The 18588-nt window shown below is 47.9% G+C and overlaps 2 protein-coding genes across 3 annotated transcripts; one reads left to right on the top strand and one right to left on the bottom strand.

The window, feature by feature from the left end:
- Positions 1-9169: 9169 nt before the first annotated feature.
- LOC127299026 (uncharacterized) lies at positions 9170-12346 on the bottom strand. Of its 2 annotated transcripts, none has more exons than XM_071819733.1 (4): positions 11976-12346; positions 10574-10624; positions 9860-9911; positions 9170-9607 (listed from the first exon to the last, which is right to left on the bottom strand). In XM_071819733.1, the coding sequence occupies exons 1-4, from the start codon at positions 12183-12185 to the stop codon at positions 9411-9413; spliced, it is 510 nt and encodes a 169-aa protein (XP_071675834.1). In that variant the 5' UTR covers positions 12186-12346; the 3' UTR covers positions 9170-9410. The 2 variants fall into 2 exon arrangements, with proteins under 2 accessions (XP_071675834.1, XP_051184849.1); XM_051328889.2 differs by lacking the exon at positions 11976-12346 and adding an exon at positions 11234-11956.
- Positions 12111-14286, top strand: LOC127304586 (F-box/FBD/LRR-repeat protein At5g22660-like). The gene is made up of 3 exons (XM_051335227.2): positions 12111-12284; positions 12666-13837; positions 14008-14286. Exon 2 carries the CDS (start codon positions 12671-12673, stop codon positions 13586-13588), a length of 918 nt encoding a protein of 305 aa, XP_051191187.2. The 5' UTR covers positions 12111-12284; positions 12666-12670; the 3' UTR covers positions 13589-13837; positions 14008-14286.
- Positions 14287-18588: the final 4302 nt, after the last annotated feature.

The raw sequence follows: 18588 nt of genomic DNA, 5'->3' as shown, positions 1-18588 counted from the left end.
AACGCACGGTAGTTTTTTTTTTGTGCAGTGTTCTACTTCTGCTTTTCTCTTTCTCATTCCTTTTATTCTCAGGACTTACAAATCGTGCCGTGACTCTCGCCACAACCCCTACAGAGCCGCGCCATCCCACGACTCGGGCTGAGCGCACGACGATCCTACATGCGTGGAGGTGATCGCACTAAACACGAACCAAGCCCTCCTAAAGCTACGGACAGACCGTTACAAGCAACGACGCTGTCCACCTAAACCTAAAACACTGACGAAACTGTCAAGTGTCAAACTGAAGAATGTAAAACCTAAACACATCTAGTTCATTTTCCAACAGACTCCCCCTAAGCTAGATGTGATCTTTACTTGACGTTCACCATGCCAAGGCGAGTGCGAAGCTCCTGGAAACGAACACGCGCGAGGGGCTTGGTGAAAATGACAGCGAGTTGGTCGCCGGTGCTGATGTGCTCTGCACAGATCTTCCCAGCTTCAACACACTCACGGATGAAATGGTATCGCACCTCAATGTGTTTGCTCCGATCGTGAAACACTGGATTCTTGCACAGTTGGATGGCCGATTTGTTGTTGATGAAGATTGTCGTTGGCCCGCCTCCCTTGCCAGTCATGTCTGCAAGAAGACGGTGAAGCCAGACAGCTTGGCATGCCGCCGTGGCAGCGGCGATGTACTCCGCCTCGCACGTCGAGAGAGCGACGACCCTCTGCTTCGACGATTGCCAGGTGATCGGACTGTCCCCCAGCCTGAAGAAGACACCTGAGGTGCTTTTGCGGTCGTCGACATCGCCCGCCCAGTCAGAGTCGCTGAACCCAGTCAGGTGACGATCCCCACCACGCGTGTACCTGCAGCCAAGGTTGCGCGTGCCTGCGATGTAGCGCAGTAGGTGCTTGACGGCAGCCAGATGCTCCATTGTTGGGGACTCCATAAACCGGCTCACGTAGCCTACGGCGAAGGAGATGTCCGGGCGGGTGTGCACTAGATAGCGCAAACACCCGACGATGCTGCGGTAGAATGTCGCGTCGGCGTGCGGAGACTTGCTGTCCTTGCTCAATTTGAGCCGTGGTTCCATGGGCTCAAGTGCAGGATTGCACTCCGCCATGCCTGCGCGCTCCAGCAGCTTGGCAGCATACGCAGATTGAGAGAGCATGATGCCGTTCTCGTTCTGAAGCACTTCGATGCCGAGGTAGAAGTGCAGCAGTCTGAGGTCGCTCATCCGGAACTGCTCCATGATCTCCTTCTTGAATCTCCCGATCTCCTCCACACTGGCGCCGGTGACGATCAGATCGTCAACGTACACGCCAACCAGGAGTCGTGCACGCCCTTGTCCACGCGCGTACATGGCATGCTCTGAAGGTGAGTTGGTGAAGCCAAGTTGCTGCAGTGTCGCATTCAGCTTCGCGTTCCAGGCACGCGGTGCCTGGCGCAGGCCGTACAGGGCCTTGTGGAGGCGGAACACCTTTCCCTCCTCGCCGCTCCGCGCGAAGCTGGGCGGCTATGCCACGTACACTTCCTCCTGCAGGTCACCGTTGAGGAATGCTGACTTGACGTCGAGGTGATGTACTTGCCACCCTTCGTGTGCCGCGACGGCGACGAGCACACGGACAGAGTCCAGGCGAGCGACAGGTGCGAACACCTCGTCGAAGTCCACGCCTTCCTTCTGCACGTAACCCTTCGCGACCAACCGGGCCTTGTGCTTGACAACAGCGCCGGCGGCGTCGCGCTTTGTCTTGAACACCCACTTTACACCAATTGCACGATGTCCTGCAGGTAAGTTCGTGAGTGTCCAAGTGGCATTGTCCTCGATGGAGGCCAGCTCCTCCATCATCGCCTTGCGCCAGTACACATGTGGTTCGGCTTCGGCGAAGGTGTTCGGCTCGTCGGCGAAGAGGAGCTCCTCCTCCTCTTCCTCGTGTTCCCCTGCAGCCTCGTCCAGAAGATCGGAGACGAGGCGGAAACGATGCGGCAGTGCTGGGTCGTCTCCAGCATCCAGCGTGGCCGATGCAGAGCTTGGTGGCGTGACGAACTTGACGATGTCCGGGCCTGTCGAACCCGTCGTGACATGGTCCTGAGGAACAGCAGATCGCTCCCCAAGGCCCGCCGTCGGAACGGAGGCGGGCGTGCTTTCTGCTTCCCCCGTGTGCGCCGTCCGTGCGCAGCTGTGGTACTCCCCCGTACTGCATGTACTCAACGATGAGGGGATCGATGTTGCCACCGCCGTGCTCGCCGCTCCAGTCCCATGCCGCAGCCTCGTCGAAGGCCACGTCGCGGGAGATGATCACGCGATCGCCTACTGGATCGTATAGCATGTAGGCTTTGGATCCAGCTTCGTATCCGATGAAAACTGTTTTCACGCTGCGATCGTCGAGTTTCTTCAACCCTGGCTTGGTGATCTTGGCGTACGCGATGCAGCCGAAGGTCCGGAGGTGTTCGACGGCCGGCTTGCGACCGTACCACGCCTCGAACGGTGTCCTGCCCTCCAGCGCACGTGTGAGGGAGCGATTGAGGATGTACACAGCAGTGAGCACGGCCTCTCCCCAGAAGCGGTTCGGCATGCCCTTCGCCTTGAGCATGCTCCTGGCCATGCCGACGACGGCCTGATTCCGTCGCTCGACTACCCCGTTCTGCTGCGGGGAGTAGGGGGCCGTCAGATGGCGATGTACGCCGTGGTCCTGAAAGAACTTACCGAGCGCCGTGGACGTAAATTCTCCCCCTCGATCCGTGCGGAAGGTGCGGAGCGAGCGCTTCGACTCCAGTTCGGCCATGGCTTTGAAGCGCTTGATGGCGTCCGCGGCTACGTCCTTTGAGAGGAGCAGGACTGCTCACATGAACCTGCTTGCGTCATCGACGAGCAGCAGAAAGTGCCGCTTCCCGCCCGGTGTGGGCGGCGAGATGGGGCCGCACAGATCGGCATGCACCAGATCAAGCACCTCCGGGGCGCGATGCTTCGCTGCCTGAGGAAACGCTGATCGTCGCTGCTTGCCTGCGAGGCACGCCTCGCAGAGCTGTTCGACGTGCCCGATCGTGGGCAGGCCATGGACCATGCCCGTGCGCGCCATTTTCTGCAGCGCGCTGAAGTTCTGGTGGCCCATCCGCTCGTGCCACGTCCACGCAGTGTCGGTGCGGCACGCTGCCAGGCAGATTGGCTGCGCGATCTTGAGCACCACCTTGTACAGGCGGTTTCTGGTTCTGGGCACCTTGACGAGGAGACGTTCGTCGCGATCCCAGACAGACATGAACCCGCCACGTATGGCGGAGGGACAGCCGTTCTCGTCAAGCTGCCCCATGCTCACGATGCTTGTCTTCAATTTGGGGATGAAGTACACCTCCGTCAGTTCGCGGTGCTCGCCGCCGCGCACCAGCATCAGGACGACGCCTCTGCCCTTGATCTGCACGATGGAGTTGTCCCCGAATCGCACAGAGCCGGTCACCGACGTGTCGAGCTTGGCGAAGACAGCGCGATTCCCCATCATGTGATTGGAGGCCCCCGTGTCCAGGTACCAGGCCTCCTCCGCCGGCTCGGCCTCCTCACCGAGCCTGACGTGTGCGCGCTCCTCATTGAGGAACACACTCCCGCCAACGTGCTCAGGTTCGTCGTCAGCGGTGCAGATCTGCGCCATGTGAAGCGCGGGCTTCTCGTCGCCGTCCTCGCCCTCCTTGACGAGGTGGGCTTCCTCCCGCTTTTTCTTGCGACAATCTCGAGCCCAGTGGCCCAGCTTGCCGCAGTAGCGACATTCGTCGTCACGCGAGGCGCCGCCGGAGGTCTTGCCCTTGTCGCGGCTGTCCTTGCCGCGGCCCTTGTTTCGGCCGTTCTTGCCGGAGCCGCTTCCCCCGCTGCTACCGGAGGAGCCATCGCCCTTCATGCAGGCCCGCCACTGCTCCTCAGTGAGCAGCAGCTTGCCGCCGCCGGCCTCGCCAGCAGCGTCATCATCGCTGTCGTCCTCCTCGCACACCTTCAGGCGCCCGGTGAGTTCCTCGATCGACATGTTCTTGGTGTCGAGGAGACTCTCGATGGATCTCGCCATCTGCTTGTACATCTTTGGGACGGAGCGAAGGTATTTGTGAATTACTGTGGCGTCGTCGATCGGATCCCCCAGCACCTCCAGCTGGTGAATGATCTCCTGCAGGCGCATGGCGAACTCGTCGACGGTCTCCCCCGCCTTCAATCGGAGCGCCTCGTACTCCTTCCTGAGGTTCTGCGCCTTGGAGACGCGCACCCGAGCGGCCCCGACGCGGATCGTTGCGATCGCGTCCCAGGCCTCCTTCGCCGTCTTCTTGATGGCGAGCGAGGGAATCATCTCCGGTGGCACCGACCGGAGAATTCCCTCCATTGCAGAACGATCATCGCCGTACTCTCCTTCTCATGTCTCGATCACGTCCCACAGGTACCGAGCCTGCAGGATCACGCGCATGAGCAATGACCAAGAGTTGTAATTGGAACGGGTTAGCATCGGCCAGGCCGTGCCCGACCCACCACCCCCCTCACGCCCGGAGCGCGGGATGGCGAGCGCCCGCTCCTTCGACGCCGATTGCGGCGACCCGAGTTTGAGCTTCTCCGCGTCCGCATCCGACTGATCGCCGGCGCTCTTGGACGGGTCACCTCCATCTCTCGGCGTCCCTCCTTTCGGCATCGAGGATCACGAGGCTCTGATACCACGTGTTGCCCTCAACCCTAGCACGATCTCACACACACGCACGGGACAGAGGAAGACGATGAACGCACGGTAGTTTTTTTTTGTGCAGTGTTCTACTTCTGCTTTTCTCTTTCTCATTCCTTTTATTCTCAGGACTTACAAATCGTGCCGTGACTCTCGCCACAACCCCTACAGAGCCGCGCCATCCCACGACTCGGGCTGAACGCACGACGATCCTACATGCGTGGAGGTGATCGCACTAAACACGAACCAAGCCCTCCTAAAGCTACGGACAGACCGTTACAAGCAACGACGCTGTCCACCTAAACCTAAAACACTGACGAAACTGTCAAGTGTCAAACCGAAGAATGTAAAACCTAAACACATCTAGTTTATTTTCCAACAGGCGGTACTGGTATGGTCATCGCCGGCCTGCTGCAGAACCTTCCACGCTGTTGCCGAATCGCTAGACCTTGGTCAGCATGAGCAGAGTTCAGAGAAGTCTGTCGCATCGATGACCAGATGGCGATCGGCGCAACCGTTCAGGACTAAACCTGCGTGGCCGGTGCGGCGACGCTGACAGGGTCAGTGCTGATGACGTCGAACGCGACCGCCCGCGCGCTGCCACCTCCGTCTTGGACGACAGTTGCTGCCTTGCTGGAACTTCTCGGCGAGATTGCGTGGCAAGCAGTTCATGGAGGAGTCATGCAGCGACCGAGCGACGAGATGACAAAATCGTCGGGAGCCTACGGTAGCGAGACGAGACGCCATTGGTTCTTGGATGACCTGGTCCCGACGAGTGCAAAGACGGTGTTGCAGTAGGAGGAAGCTCCCCGCAGATGAGACACGCGGTTCGATAAACACTGCGTTTGTTGCGCCCATATAGAGAAGAAGGGAAAAAGGTGAGGGAACGCAACGCAAGAGCTAGGGAGTTGAGGAGACAAATATAGATGGGATCGTGGGAGAGCCAGGCGAACGCCGTCTTTGGGGCTGTTGATATAGTGGACGTTGAAGTGAGGACTACTCGCTGCTGGCCCTTTCGGTGCTAACCTGCTGCTGTTGTTAGGCTTGTGCACCTGCGGTGAAATCATATGATGTTAATGGCTTGATATCAGTATATCACATGCAAGGGAGTTATACAGGCTTTGGGGCCATCTACCAAGCTGGTGGCAGGGTTCTGGTGGTCGCCGGGTTGCGCACGAGGAGGAGTCATGGTGCTCGTGTACTTCTTTGTCGTTGCTTACTTGTCGAGCTCAACTCGCGGACTCAATCCCTGCCCTACGGAACTTAAATGCACCTGAATTTCAGTCGAGCAGCTTAGACTGTTGTCCAACAATTAAGCTCATGAAAAGAAATATTAACGAGTTGGAGAGGACGTTGAAGCCACACGTTTCCCGTTTGCCATTAACAAGTTCATTCTTTCCTTCATGGATTTGGGAAACGGCACTTGTCCGTTCTTGAATTCTTCTTCCGTTTTGTACTTCCGAAAATATTCAGACTTTGATTCGAAAGTTTGGTGTACAAACAGGTGAAGTATCAAGTACCCTGCACAACCATTCTCTCTCGGGGCCGTTTTCTGAAACTCAGATTATGCACAACATACCATATATGTTCGGGATGGGACAATGGGAATAAATAGATCACACTGTATATGTATAGGTGACAGTACCCAGGTAACTATAGACCGATTTCACTTTGAATTATTATATTAAGTGGATTACAATGGTATTGGCTGATTGTGGATGAGGGCCAATTCATTTACGCAACTGGATTCTTCCAACTTTGTTTAGAAAGTAATAGTTCTAAAGTGGACTTTAGTAAAGTTTTGGACAGTGTTATCGGATGGTTTAATCGCAATAATGAAAATAAGGGAGTTCAGTGACAAATAGTGTTGGGTGAAAGGTTTCCTCCCTAGCAACGCACAGGCATTTGTCCTATCTATACCTATTAATAAAGTGAAAAAAGATTCCGTCGTCCGTCGGCAGTTTTGCAATTTAGCCCCTCGCAAAGTTTGCCGCGAGAGACACGGGCTAGAGATTCAACGAGATCAATGACCCTTGGAAAGAAAAGAGAAGTCGATGGCACTAGCAGATAGCTAGGCAGGCGGCCATGGATGCACTGGTTGAGGTTGCGCGGGTGTTCAAAGTATCCGGCGTCAAGAATCATACCTCCCCTCCACGTGCAGGTCGTCTTGTCATGTACTATTTGTGCATTCTGCGTAGGGATGAAAATGGAGCGAAAAGTTCATGACTTTTTATGAAAAAATGGACTGAAAAGACAGAAACGAAAACAAAAAAAATTGGTGGAAATGGAAACAGAAACGGAACAACATTTTCCGCTAGAACAGAGACCTGCGTCTAGGTTTAGCGTGCATGTCCCAGTCTAATAAATCTCACAGTATAATGACCCAATCCGTAAAAAACCGCCCGTTTAAGATTTTTGGTCAAAAAAAAGTGCCAGAACAGGCTTCGTAAATTTGACCCAACCGGAAAAAAATTTGAGGGGTATGTAAACGCGGCCCCCCAGCCCGTAGAAAAACGGTTTCGATGGCCGAATTAGGGCGATACTCATCCCCGTGAAGCGTTGGCGCGAAAGCCACTTTAGCCGCACGGTGACATTTCAGCTCGCGCCCGCCCGCCCTTCCTCCTCCGTTGCAGTCGCGCACCACCTCATATCCTGGCCAAGTCTTTGCTCTCCATTCTGATTTTAGCTGGTAGAAACCTGCCTGCTGCGCCCCCGTACTGTTCCCCCACTCGCGGGAGGCCGTCGGCTGCCCAATCGACCGGATCCTAGCCACGGTCGTTGCCGCCATGGATTCCGGTCAGAGCTCAAGCGCGTTGGTGTGGTAGTCTCTCCACTGTGTCGCTCCATCACGAGAAGCCCGGTGCGCCGCCGTGAATCCTTGTGCCACACCGAATCAGCCCACCCCAAAACGTTTTGACCGTGCCCAAGCCACCCCCGCAAATCTGCCTCCACCGCGAAGGTATGCATATCTCCTCCCTTTCGACGCATTTGACCGCAGTCGCGGCCCTAGATGCCATTGATCCCATGCGAGTTGTTTTTGATGGAGAATTCATCGGACTCCGATGACTCCAATTTGGATGAGCTACTCGACGGCGACATGGAGCAGATGGTTGTGCTGCTTGCAGCGAAGGAGCTCGAGGATAGAAAGAACAAGAGGCAGCAAGTGGGCAACATTTATGAAGACCATCAGGAATCCGGACAACAAAGCTGAATCTGAATTTGCGAAGACACAAGAGGCACCCCGAAAAGATATCAAGAGAGCTTTCGATGTTTTGCAAGCTAGGTTTGCAATAGTTCGGGGTCCCTATCAGTTTTGGGACAAAGAAATCCTCAATGACATCATGACCACTTGTGTGATTCTTCACAATATGATCATCGACGATGAGAAGGGTTCAAACTTGGTTCTTTTTTGACAATGTCGGTACTCGGGTGAAGCCAAAAAGAAACTTGGACAATATCCAAGCAGTTCTTGAGACATACCACAACATTGGGAACGCCGAGTCACGCAAGAGCTTCAACTTGATCTCGATCAACACCATTGGCTCAGGCATGGCAGTCGATAGTGTGGCACTTCTATTCGTTGATGTGTGATTTGAACCATTATTTGTGATCCAAATTATTTGTTTAATTATTTGGATTTGAACTACTGTTGTGATTAATAAGGATTCTTGTTGTATTGTGTGAGGTTTACAACTATCAAATTTTATTTTATATTGCGATCATGTTTGCATTTTTGCAAAAATATGTCACACATATGGTGAAACAACGCAAAACCCTGCTATGTCGTTCAGTCTGCAGATTTAGGCAAGCGGCATAACCACGTATTCGGGAATATGCGGTTATGCCATTTGCCTACGAGGGGTCTGGTTCGCGGTGGCATATTTTGGCCCGTAAATCGCAAATCATGCGGCCGTAAACGCCCTTCATACATTCTAGTAGGCTTTCATGGTCGGCCTTCCCCTTTTTCCTCGTATTAGGGAACAAGTTTGTTGATTCACTTAAATGCTTGATATTTTTCATGATTCACTTAAATGCTTGATATTTTCATGATCCAATGGTTTTCTTGATTTTGGAGAACATCTGCATTGCTCCGTTCCCGCATCGTATTCAGTTTGTATATGTTTTCGACAATACCTAGTTCCCTTTTTGTTTCAAGTGTTTCTGTATTTGTTTTTGTTTCCGCAACATAATATGAAAACAAATATAGCACCACTCAGTTCCGTCCATATCCGAGCTCTATTTTCATCCCTAATTCTTCCATGACTTTAGCTTTGCTACTATTTTCAGGCCACACCGGGAGATGAACTATTTTGAAGTCATACTGCAATTAAATTGTTCGGCAACTGCAAAAGAAGAATTTTCTTCGCTTCAAGATGCTTGTCAGCTCACTTCACCCAGCAAATTTGCTGGATCTATACACAAAACTATAGCAAGCCAACATGTTCAGACAAGGGCTATGGTCCTGGAACGAAATTTGTCAACCCCAGAATTTTGAACAGTGAGCCAACAGAACTAGTGTAGTCCAACAGAACTCATGGTTGTAACACACATGTCATAACATGTTACTAATAACTATACTAGCATCATATTCACTGCAAACAAAACTGTCCAGTGGAATCATTCTCGGCACATCTAAATTGTTGCAAAAGAATGCTCACCCAAAAAAATTGTACTTTGTATGCATTGATGCTTTTGAGTAGCATGCCGCTAGTTCTGAAGAAAGGTTAATCAGCTAGAATTTGGTTTTAAAATTATTTGTCCTTGTCCAGATATGCTCTGTAGTCCTGATGATCCTCACCGATGGACCGGAATTTGAGTATCTTTTGAACGCTCGAGAGATGTTTCACTGCCTTGGATCGTGCTGGTGCTTCCTTGCTATTGCTGGCTTGCTTTCCCTTATTTTCTTTGGGAGGGGCCATCCCGTCGTGAATGGATTTTGGTGGAGCATCTGGCAAAGGAAATGAACACATATAAACAGAAATGAATCCCATTGTAAATTCACGTTAGGTGGCTGCAAGGAGTAACAAGCCTTACTGACAAGTTCGAATAAAACATATTTCTAGTTCAAACATAGCCTCAATGAAGGTTCATGAAAAACATCCGCAGGGTATATATCAAATCAATATATCAATATAGTAAACCAAACCAGTGTACGACAACTAACATGCTGAGAAAAAAAATGTTTCGTTGAAGCATTTACCACTTTCTGAAAATGCATAGCACGTGCCAACCGTTTCTTTGTACTCACCAATCTGTCAATAAACGAGACATCGGTTACCAGCTCAGTCACTAAGCAAGTCCACAGTTGATAGCTTAAACTACATATTCCAAAATTTAAGCAGCTGATGGTTATCACGTAGAAGGACAACGGATTAAGCTTAATGGGTACATGTGACATCAGAAAATCAGCAAATGCAATGGATGCTAGTGCTAAAGCTGGCTGAAATAGTATATGTTATTCAAATGCTCCTCCGTTCCATGTTGTCCTCTTAGAAAATACTTTTGGAGTAGTACCCTTAGAAATTATAAAGTTATAAAAATGTTCTCAATATTCTCCACGCATTGATGTGATAAATGGACATATCTGCATGTTGTTCTCACCTTTGATCTGATAAATGGATATGTCCACATATTGTTCTAACATTAGACCATGTAAAGTTGAAACAGTGAAACATTAGCTGTATATTTTTATCTTTATGAACATCCCGAGCAGTGTATGCAGCTAGTGCACAAAAATATCTACATCAGTATCAACAAATCGACACTCCACAACTCTGAAATATGGTTAAGACCATATTGCATCAAACATCAAAAGTACAAATTCAATAAGAAAAACTTGAACAACCATAGAACAGTGCCCCTTAAGCTGGCAAGTAAGCATTTTTAAAAGCAACATAACATGTACAAGACATACCATCTTCAGGCCATCACCAACTATCAAGGTAGGAGTCAATGTATCCAAACCCTGAAAAACATGATTACAAACAACTTAGAGATGTACACATACATAGTGATAGAGCATGTGAGCCAATCACTGATCATCTAACACTGACTTCTTCCCATGCATAGATCGTGTGGCATCAAAAAGCCAATAAGTAGAATACGCGATGAACAATTACCATGTTTTACATGGTGAAACACAGATTTCTTAGTGAACCATAAAGGCCTATACACACCGACCATGATTTTGTATTTGACAACTGTATCAATTAACCATATAACAACCAAAAGAACTGAAGGGAAGTTGGTCAAAATACCAGAATAAACATATCTTATATTCCTTTCATGTTCTACTAGTAGGCCATAGTGCATACTATTTGCAGGAGAACTCTTAAATAATTAACAAGTAGGCTAGTCTACTTCTTCATCTTCATGTAAAATAAGAAAAAACACTCTGGGGCCATTTAAACATCTCTGGAATAGTCAAATCTCAAGCAAGCTATTTCAATAATAAAGCGATAGCAAAAGTGCGTAAGGAAAATCCAGAGGTACATCATCTTGTCCTTATATCTACAACAGAGCCTCATATCCATTAGTACTAGTAAGCTGCAGACACATAGGAGGGCCAACTTACAGAGAGTATATATGGAGAATTTGGTTGGACGTTGGAATAAAAGCAATCATCCAACTCTAGCAACACATACTCTTCTTCTTCATTATCGTCATCACCACCTATTTGTTCGTATGTCTCTTGTCCATTTGCCATCTTGAACAAGAATTTGGTCTTATACAGGCGTAAATACTAGCACAATTTACGAACCAGATCGCTTGGACAGATCAGAAGCAGGAAATCAATGCAGAGGCGATACATCATTTACGTCCCCTTGAGCTAAATGGCTACAGGAAATCTTCAGCCGTTGGTGAACACAGAACTTAGGATTCAATCAATTGCTAAAAAGTGTGCCATTTATGCCCCCTTAAACTTAGCATTCAATCATTTTTTTCAAACAATGGTTGAAGGGGGTGTATGTATTTATTTGGAGCAACGAGTACATCGTATAGAATTAGAACTAGAACTATATAGAATATGAGAAGGCAGCAAAATACATGTCAAATCTAGGTTTGTGTATTCAGAGTTACCAAGATTCATAATTGTTTCATCGTCACTTTTGTAAAGGAGAGGGGTATAAGGAATTTAAGGAACTCCCGCCGGGCGTAGCTCCCTCCTCTGGCCGCGTAACCCTAGACCCACTACAGTCGCTCTACAGTGTATAGAGATATGGTGACACAGTACCTGGGGAGACCCTTATAAACCAGCGGAAATCCCTCCGAATTCCGAATGTGATACTAAACGGTTGAGGTTGGATGCAGCTTACCGGTAATAAGTAGCAGCCAGCCAGCGTAATTCTTGGAATTTCACGGCAGCGCAGCAGCCGCACTCCGGCGTGGGGACTGGGGTGGGGAGAATATGCCGACTGACGAGAAGGGCTGGCCGGACAGTGGCGGTTATTACAGAGTCCATCACGGACCAGGTTATAGATAGCGCGGACCAGAAAGCTGGACCTTCGCATCACGGACCGGACCATACCAGTGCCACGCGCCGCCGCCTCGCCGGTCGGATCCTCCTCGCCGGTCCAGCTTGGCCGCCGCCTCCGCGTCCCACCTCCCTCCGGAATTTCTACCAGGTCAGACTCGATTGGAATCCCTCCCTGGGAGTTGGGAGGGAAGGGGGCTAACCCGGTTCTGATTTTTTTTTTTTTTTGCTTACCAGTTAAGTTAGCTCTGAAGCAATATATGTAGACCCGCCTTCTCTAGAAGGATGCATTTACAGCTTACACTTTCAACATTTCTTTCCCCAGGGCTCCATTTGTATTTTTTCCTTTCCTAAATTGTATTATGTACTATCTTTTACATAAGCTTGTTGTATCCCAGCACAGTGCTTCACGGTTGAAACTCTCTTATGTATGAAACCGTCTCATCTACTTTTTTGTTTCTAAGACTTAAGCAGTATATCCATATCCCTGTCATTTTGATTATTTATGCATTTCCTTCTTGGATTCATGCAGCTGGCATGTTTGATGAAATGTTGGCACCAGCCTCCATTCACAGTGCTTCCAAGAGTGCGCTAGAAAACAGCAATGGTGTCGACAGGCTCAGCAGCCTGCCTGATGAGCTGCTGCACCATGTGATGTCCTTCTTACCAATGCCAGAGGTCGTGCGCACGAGTCTTCTCTCAGTCAGGTGGCGCAGTCTCTGGGCCTCTACACCATTCGTCCATATTGATTACCAGGACTTCAAGGATGAAAACAAGCCGAGGGGTGTGGATGACGAAAAGCTGAAGGAGTTTGGAGACCACTTGCTGCTCTTGCGTGATGACGCTGTTTGCTTGGATGAGGCACGAATCTTTGTCACTCATGGCAGTAGTTGGAATAATTTTGCATGGGTTCGTCATGCCATCAAGCACAAAGTTCGTCTCCTCCAGGTTTCTGGATCGGTCCACTCTCCCTATTTGGATAGCACATCAATGTTTCCTTCTCAGCACCTCAAAATAATCAGGCTCCAATCTCTGTTTTTGTGTCACCGATTCTTTGAGATGCTGAACAATGAATGGTCTGTGGTTGAATATTTAGAGCTGAAGGAATGCAGTTTGATTCGCGTGAAAGAGATCTCATCGAGGTCACTCAAGGTTCTGCATATGATTCGCTGCTTTAACGGCGAGGGTCTCCTGATTTGTGCTAGAAGCCTTACCGATCTCTCTATCCTTGACCCCACCTGTCTTGGTGCTATAGTAACTAGGGATTTGTCTTCTCTAGTAAAAGCTTCAGTTACTCTAAGTTCCGAGAGTTTAAATTTTCCTATCGACACCATGGTGTATGGTCATCGTCTACTTGATGGTCTTTCACATGCCACAACACTGGAGTTGCACGCACCATTACACGAGGTACAAATGGGTTCCTTTTATTTTCTGTACCATTACAGGTTTAGGTGAATATATTTTTCTTGGCTTGTTTGTATTATTGTAACAAGCTATGACGAGAACATCATATCATCAACTATCCAACTTTCTTTGTTCAAAATGAAGCTCGCATTTGAGAGAGGTATGCAAACATGCCCAATGTTCAATAACCTCACAAGCCTGCTGCTGGGGGATTGGTGCATGGGTGCCGACTTCTACCCACTTCTTCGCATTCTCCAGCGCTCAAGCAAGCTGAAGGAACTAAATGTGAAGCTCAAAATGGTATGCCCATTCCTCCTAGACATGACTATTATTTGTATTTGCCTGCCTAGAGAGGTTCTGCTGCATTATGTAAAAATAGGAATATCATTTAATGAAGAAGGTAAAGAAAAATATTTGTATGCCTGAACTAATCCTCTAAGTATTATGTTACCCTAATTTTGACACTACAGGAGGAATGTAGTATATGCAAGAAATCTGAATCTGCCTTGTCTTCATCAAGGGCCACATTGTCGGGCAGAGGAAGCTATCCTTCCATTGAGAGGATCAAAATCTGTTGTCTTGAAGAAGATCCAAGGGTCTATGCGCTGGTTAATGCGTTGCTACCTACCATCAATCCAGATGGCAAGATCAGTATTGAGCGTTGCTGATCTATGTTAATTAAGATCTGACCTTGCTGTTTATGTTAAGACTTGTCACCTTTTGGTAATACTAAGTCTGTAGTCCTTCCAAATGATGCATGTTTGAGATTTTTCGGGTATGAGGCATTTCAACACGCAGTTCTGAATAGCATTGAGTGATCATCCTCCACGGATAGTTATTGCTAAGATTTTGCATGATGTTTGAACATGCTTACTAAGTACTAATTGATCCACAAATGCTTAACCCATCTTACAGACCACTGTTGGATTTGCAGCTCTTAAGATTCCGATCTGAAAGAATACGAGTACTTTACATGCAGCAATTACTTGGCCTCCGGCCAGGCCATGGCCCATCAGAAACTTTAACTGCGGAACACTCAGAGTAGTGGCCAAGCTCACATGCCTGTTTACTCGAATAGATGTCTCCTGTTCTGCCGCGAGCTGAGGGTGATGTTTTCAAACACACTCAGAACTATGTCACTAACAACACAACCTTTTGTTTTCAAATATACAAAAACTGCCCCTCAATGTCTTGGAACATCAGCCGACAGTATGTGCATACTCCGTAGTATTCTATGGAAACAGCACGCGCCTTAACAAACAATCTACAAGAAAGGTGTAGTGCGACGGCACGCCTCGCCCCTGAGACAAGGTCGATGTTTTTGCATGGGATCCGTAGCAGTGCTGTTATATCTCATTTGATAGCGACGGAAATATTTACGTTCCGACACATGTACAAAGTACAAACCACCATCTCATGGTAAGATTTTGCGAAAAGAGGTGATATTAGAATTTAACCCTAAATCATCTCGTCTCCCCTTAGAAGAGATTCCATGGTAGATAAGGAAGAGTCGATCGATGCCCCTCATACTTTGTCGTCTCCATGATCTTCCATTACAGCCGTTCCTAACTAGTGGTCAATTGTCTTGTGGGCATTGTTGTTGACCAAATACAATGTAGTTAGTGTGAGTACAAGTATTGGGCGTCGTGTTTGACATATGAAGGGAGGTGCGTGGGTGTTATATAACCTTCGCCGGCGATTTAGACAGCATGGACAATATGCTGATAAGACTGAACCTACAGCCATCGCAGGCATTATCCTATAGATCATGCAACTGAAATTGTAACCTGCTAACATTTTTCCATTCACGGTAACAGAAAATTCATAATCATAACGAATTACTACAATAGTTAATCCTGTTGCAATCACTGCTGGCCTGTGAGGCCTTTGCCGGCTACTCCCGCGCGCACCTTCCTGGACCGTAGGATCGTGGGTGGGAGCCAGAACCGGTCCACCGAACACGCGACCAGTCATCCTTTTTTTAGATCTCTCCCACCCATTCTATCCATCCGCTCACCCATCTTCTTCCCTAGAGGCAGGCTAGGGTCCACGGTGGCCGCCCCGACTACTCCCGTCTTTGCCTTCATCCACCAACCTAGTCAACCCTGGAGGAGTCCGACATAGTGGGAGCGGCTGGTGGGCATGGAGGCTGTGTCGTTGTGGCAGACGTCGGCGTCGGGCAGAGGTAGTAGGGGCGGCCACGTCGCAGATCTTCTGCGTGAAGGAGAGGGGAGGAGGCCAGGCCCTGGAGGAGGCATTGATAGCGCGGCTGCCAGGTTGTACAAGCCCTAGCCGTCGTATCCGCCCTCACCTTGCTGGTCTCCTCTTCCCTGTCTGTCACCTCAGTCCTTGGCCTGGACCTCTATCCGACACCCTCGCCAGAGCATGGGGTGGCGCCATTGCGGCAGCTGTTAAACTATAAGTGAACTGCCTAGCTCTTTCCATCAGTTCAGACTTTTGGTTCAATTGGCTTGTGCAGCAATCTAACATGGTATCAGAGCCAAGGTTTCGAGTTCGAGTCCTGGTTTTCACAATTTATTCTATAAATTGCTGTTACTCCCCTCACTATAAGTGAACTGCCTAGCTCTTTCCATCAGATCGGTCTTTTGGAATAGTTGGTTAGTGCATGAAGCGCCTCACACGTGAGGGGGGATGTTAAACTATAAGTGAACTGCCTAGCTCTTTCCATCACATCGGTCTTTTGAAATAGTTGGTTAGTGCATGAAGCTTAACGGAGGCAACGACAGTCACTCTCCCCTCCGCTAAGACCAGTGACGGAGGGGCTCGAGTTGTGGCACGGGGATGCCGTTTCCTGCAGTTTCCAAGATCCCCAAAATCGTGCACCTGGCTGTGGAGAAAGAGTTGTGGAAGAGCAGCCGATGGCCTGAGTACACCAGGGATGCTCCGTGGCTTGCTACCTGCAGGCTGAGAAAAAAGAAATCGTGGTTACGATCACACCAGCGGCCACCACCCAGAGCAACCGCAGGATGACCAAGAATCTAATAGTGCTCCTCTTCCACCAGCGTGCACCATTTGTTGCTGCCCCTGCCGCCGCTCTCGGACTCGTCCCATCATGCACATGCCTGATGCATCTCCACAGTGGTTTGCCTCCTTTCTCATTTTGCTTTGTTCCACCTTCATTTACTATGTACGCATTTGCCTCTTTGTTTCATTTCCGATCTTCCAGAGGTGTGACAGTGTAGATTTTGCCAAGTTCTAGCTGTATCAGTGCATCATATTAACCACATTATCTTCCCTGTTGCTTGGTTGATGGTAGTACGTTTTTCTTGATTTGGTGAAAAACTAAGTTCTCAAATGGCATGCAAGTTGAGGTTTGTGCAAAGCTAGCAAGAAATGATCTCTGTTCCATACAGGTTGTACTAAAAAAAAGGCCTGGATGATATATATCTACATGCCTATGTATAGATGGATGTTTATTTCCATGTTTTTAGAAATCTATTTGTGAATTAATATTTGCATGGATCTGTAAGTTGTAGGTTGTAGCATAATAAATTAATCTTTACTTAGAAAAGCATTAATCTAAAGTTTTTTTTTTTTGATATGTAACTTAGCCTGAAGACTGTTGTAAAACTAGCAGCCCTTTAAACTTTGTGTTTGAGTTAACATTAGTAGTATCAATTTGCCTAACTGTCTAATTTGATTATCATTGCTGAGCCCATCACATTATAGTATGTAAGTTTGCATTTGTGTTTTCTTCAGTTGTCGTGTTATTACTAATCGTCAGTCTGCTCATACATTTATTGGAGGTTTATCTGATCTGGACATGCTGTTACACTGCTAAAACTGTTGTAACTAGACCTCCAGAAGCAGAATTAAACTCATGGAGGTCCACCCTAGAGGAACTTCTCAGCTTGTTTAGTTACTTGTCTTCTGCTTGCTTTCTCTTCTTAGTTTAAAAGTTGGTTCAGACTCAATAAGTTCTCTTTCTGACATCATGCCCTGTCAATGGTACTAACTTCTCCGCAGTTGAATTTTTTTGGTTGTTTTCCTTTGTTTCAGAATGCAGCTAGACATGTCCTTTACTAAATTAGAGGTTACTAAATACCGATCCCTATCTGGAGTGTCAAACCTTATTGGTTCGTTGATTTATTCAGGTGCGAACCCTTGGTTTATATCTCTTTGGCTTCTAGGATTTTGTAAAAGCAATCAAACACCAACTACTTTGTTACAATGTTGGTGGGACTTACATAAAAAAATTCCACGAGACGAAGTTGTGTTTTCATTCACATAATATTTGTGTCCCTTAAAGTTTTGGTCAAATTTGTAGCTTAGAGAAATTCATCATTGCACAACCCTTTTATATTCCCCCATTTATATATAAAATACTAAGCTGAGCATTTTTATGCAAGTTAGAGATGTCAATCATTATGATTAGAAAATTTAGGTTAGAGAGGTAGATCATTATGATAAGTTGCCCCCATTTCAGCAAGTCGGATGTGCAAAACTTTATGATTAGAAAAATACCCACCTTTAGCGTTGACAGTTATGTGAAGCAATTTGTTTTGAAAAAATTAACATATTGGTTATTGTTTTACAAGTTGTTACTTTGTGAGAGTTCTCTAGAACTTAGTTAAAATGTTGCCCATGGTACTTATCTCTTTCAGTTAGGCCTTTCTTTGTTGTGTGTTGTCTCTGATATTTCTTTCACTAGATGTTTTTTTTCTTTTTTGGTGAGCCGTTTGCAGTTATATTAGCATGATAGCATATATTTTCCATGTAAACAACGTGGAAACTTGAAAGAGCCAATATTAGTTTTGTATTACGAAAATAGTTCACCCGTATGTATTCCACTGAAGTACTAAACACATGAGTATTGCATGGGTTGGTTTCTTTCCTTCTATGAGAACTCTATTTTTTCATCGCTTATGCATCTTCTATCTTCTGATTAGGTGACAATCCCTGTAATTTTTGAGGTTTGTGTCAACCACCTGGATGGGCAATACTCAGTCTGAACTTCAAACGTAGCTGTTTCTCTCTTTCTCTTTTTTAATGAGGTTGAGCTCTTTACCTTACCTCTTGCTATATACTTT

Source organism: Lolium perenne, chromosome 5, assembly GCF_019359855.2.
Source record: "Lolium perenne isolate Kyuss_39 chromosome 5, Kyuss_2.0, whole genome shotgun sequence".
NCBI lineage: Eukaryota > Viridiplantae > Streptophyta > Magnoliopsida > Poales > Poaceae > Lolium > Lolium perenne.
Note: the sequence above shows the minus strand (reverse complement) of the source record. Positions and strands in the feature narration are given on the sequence as shown.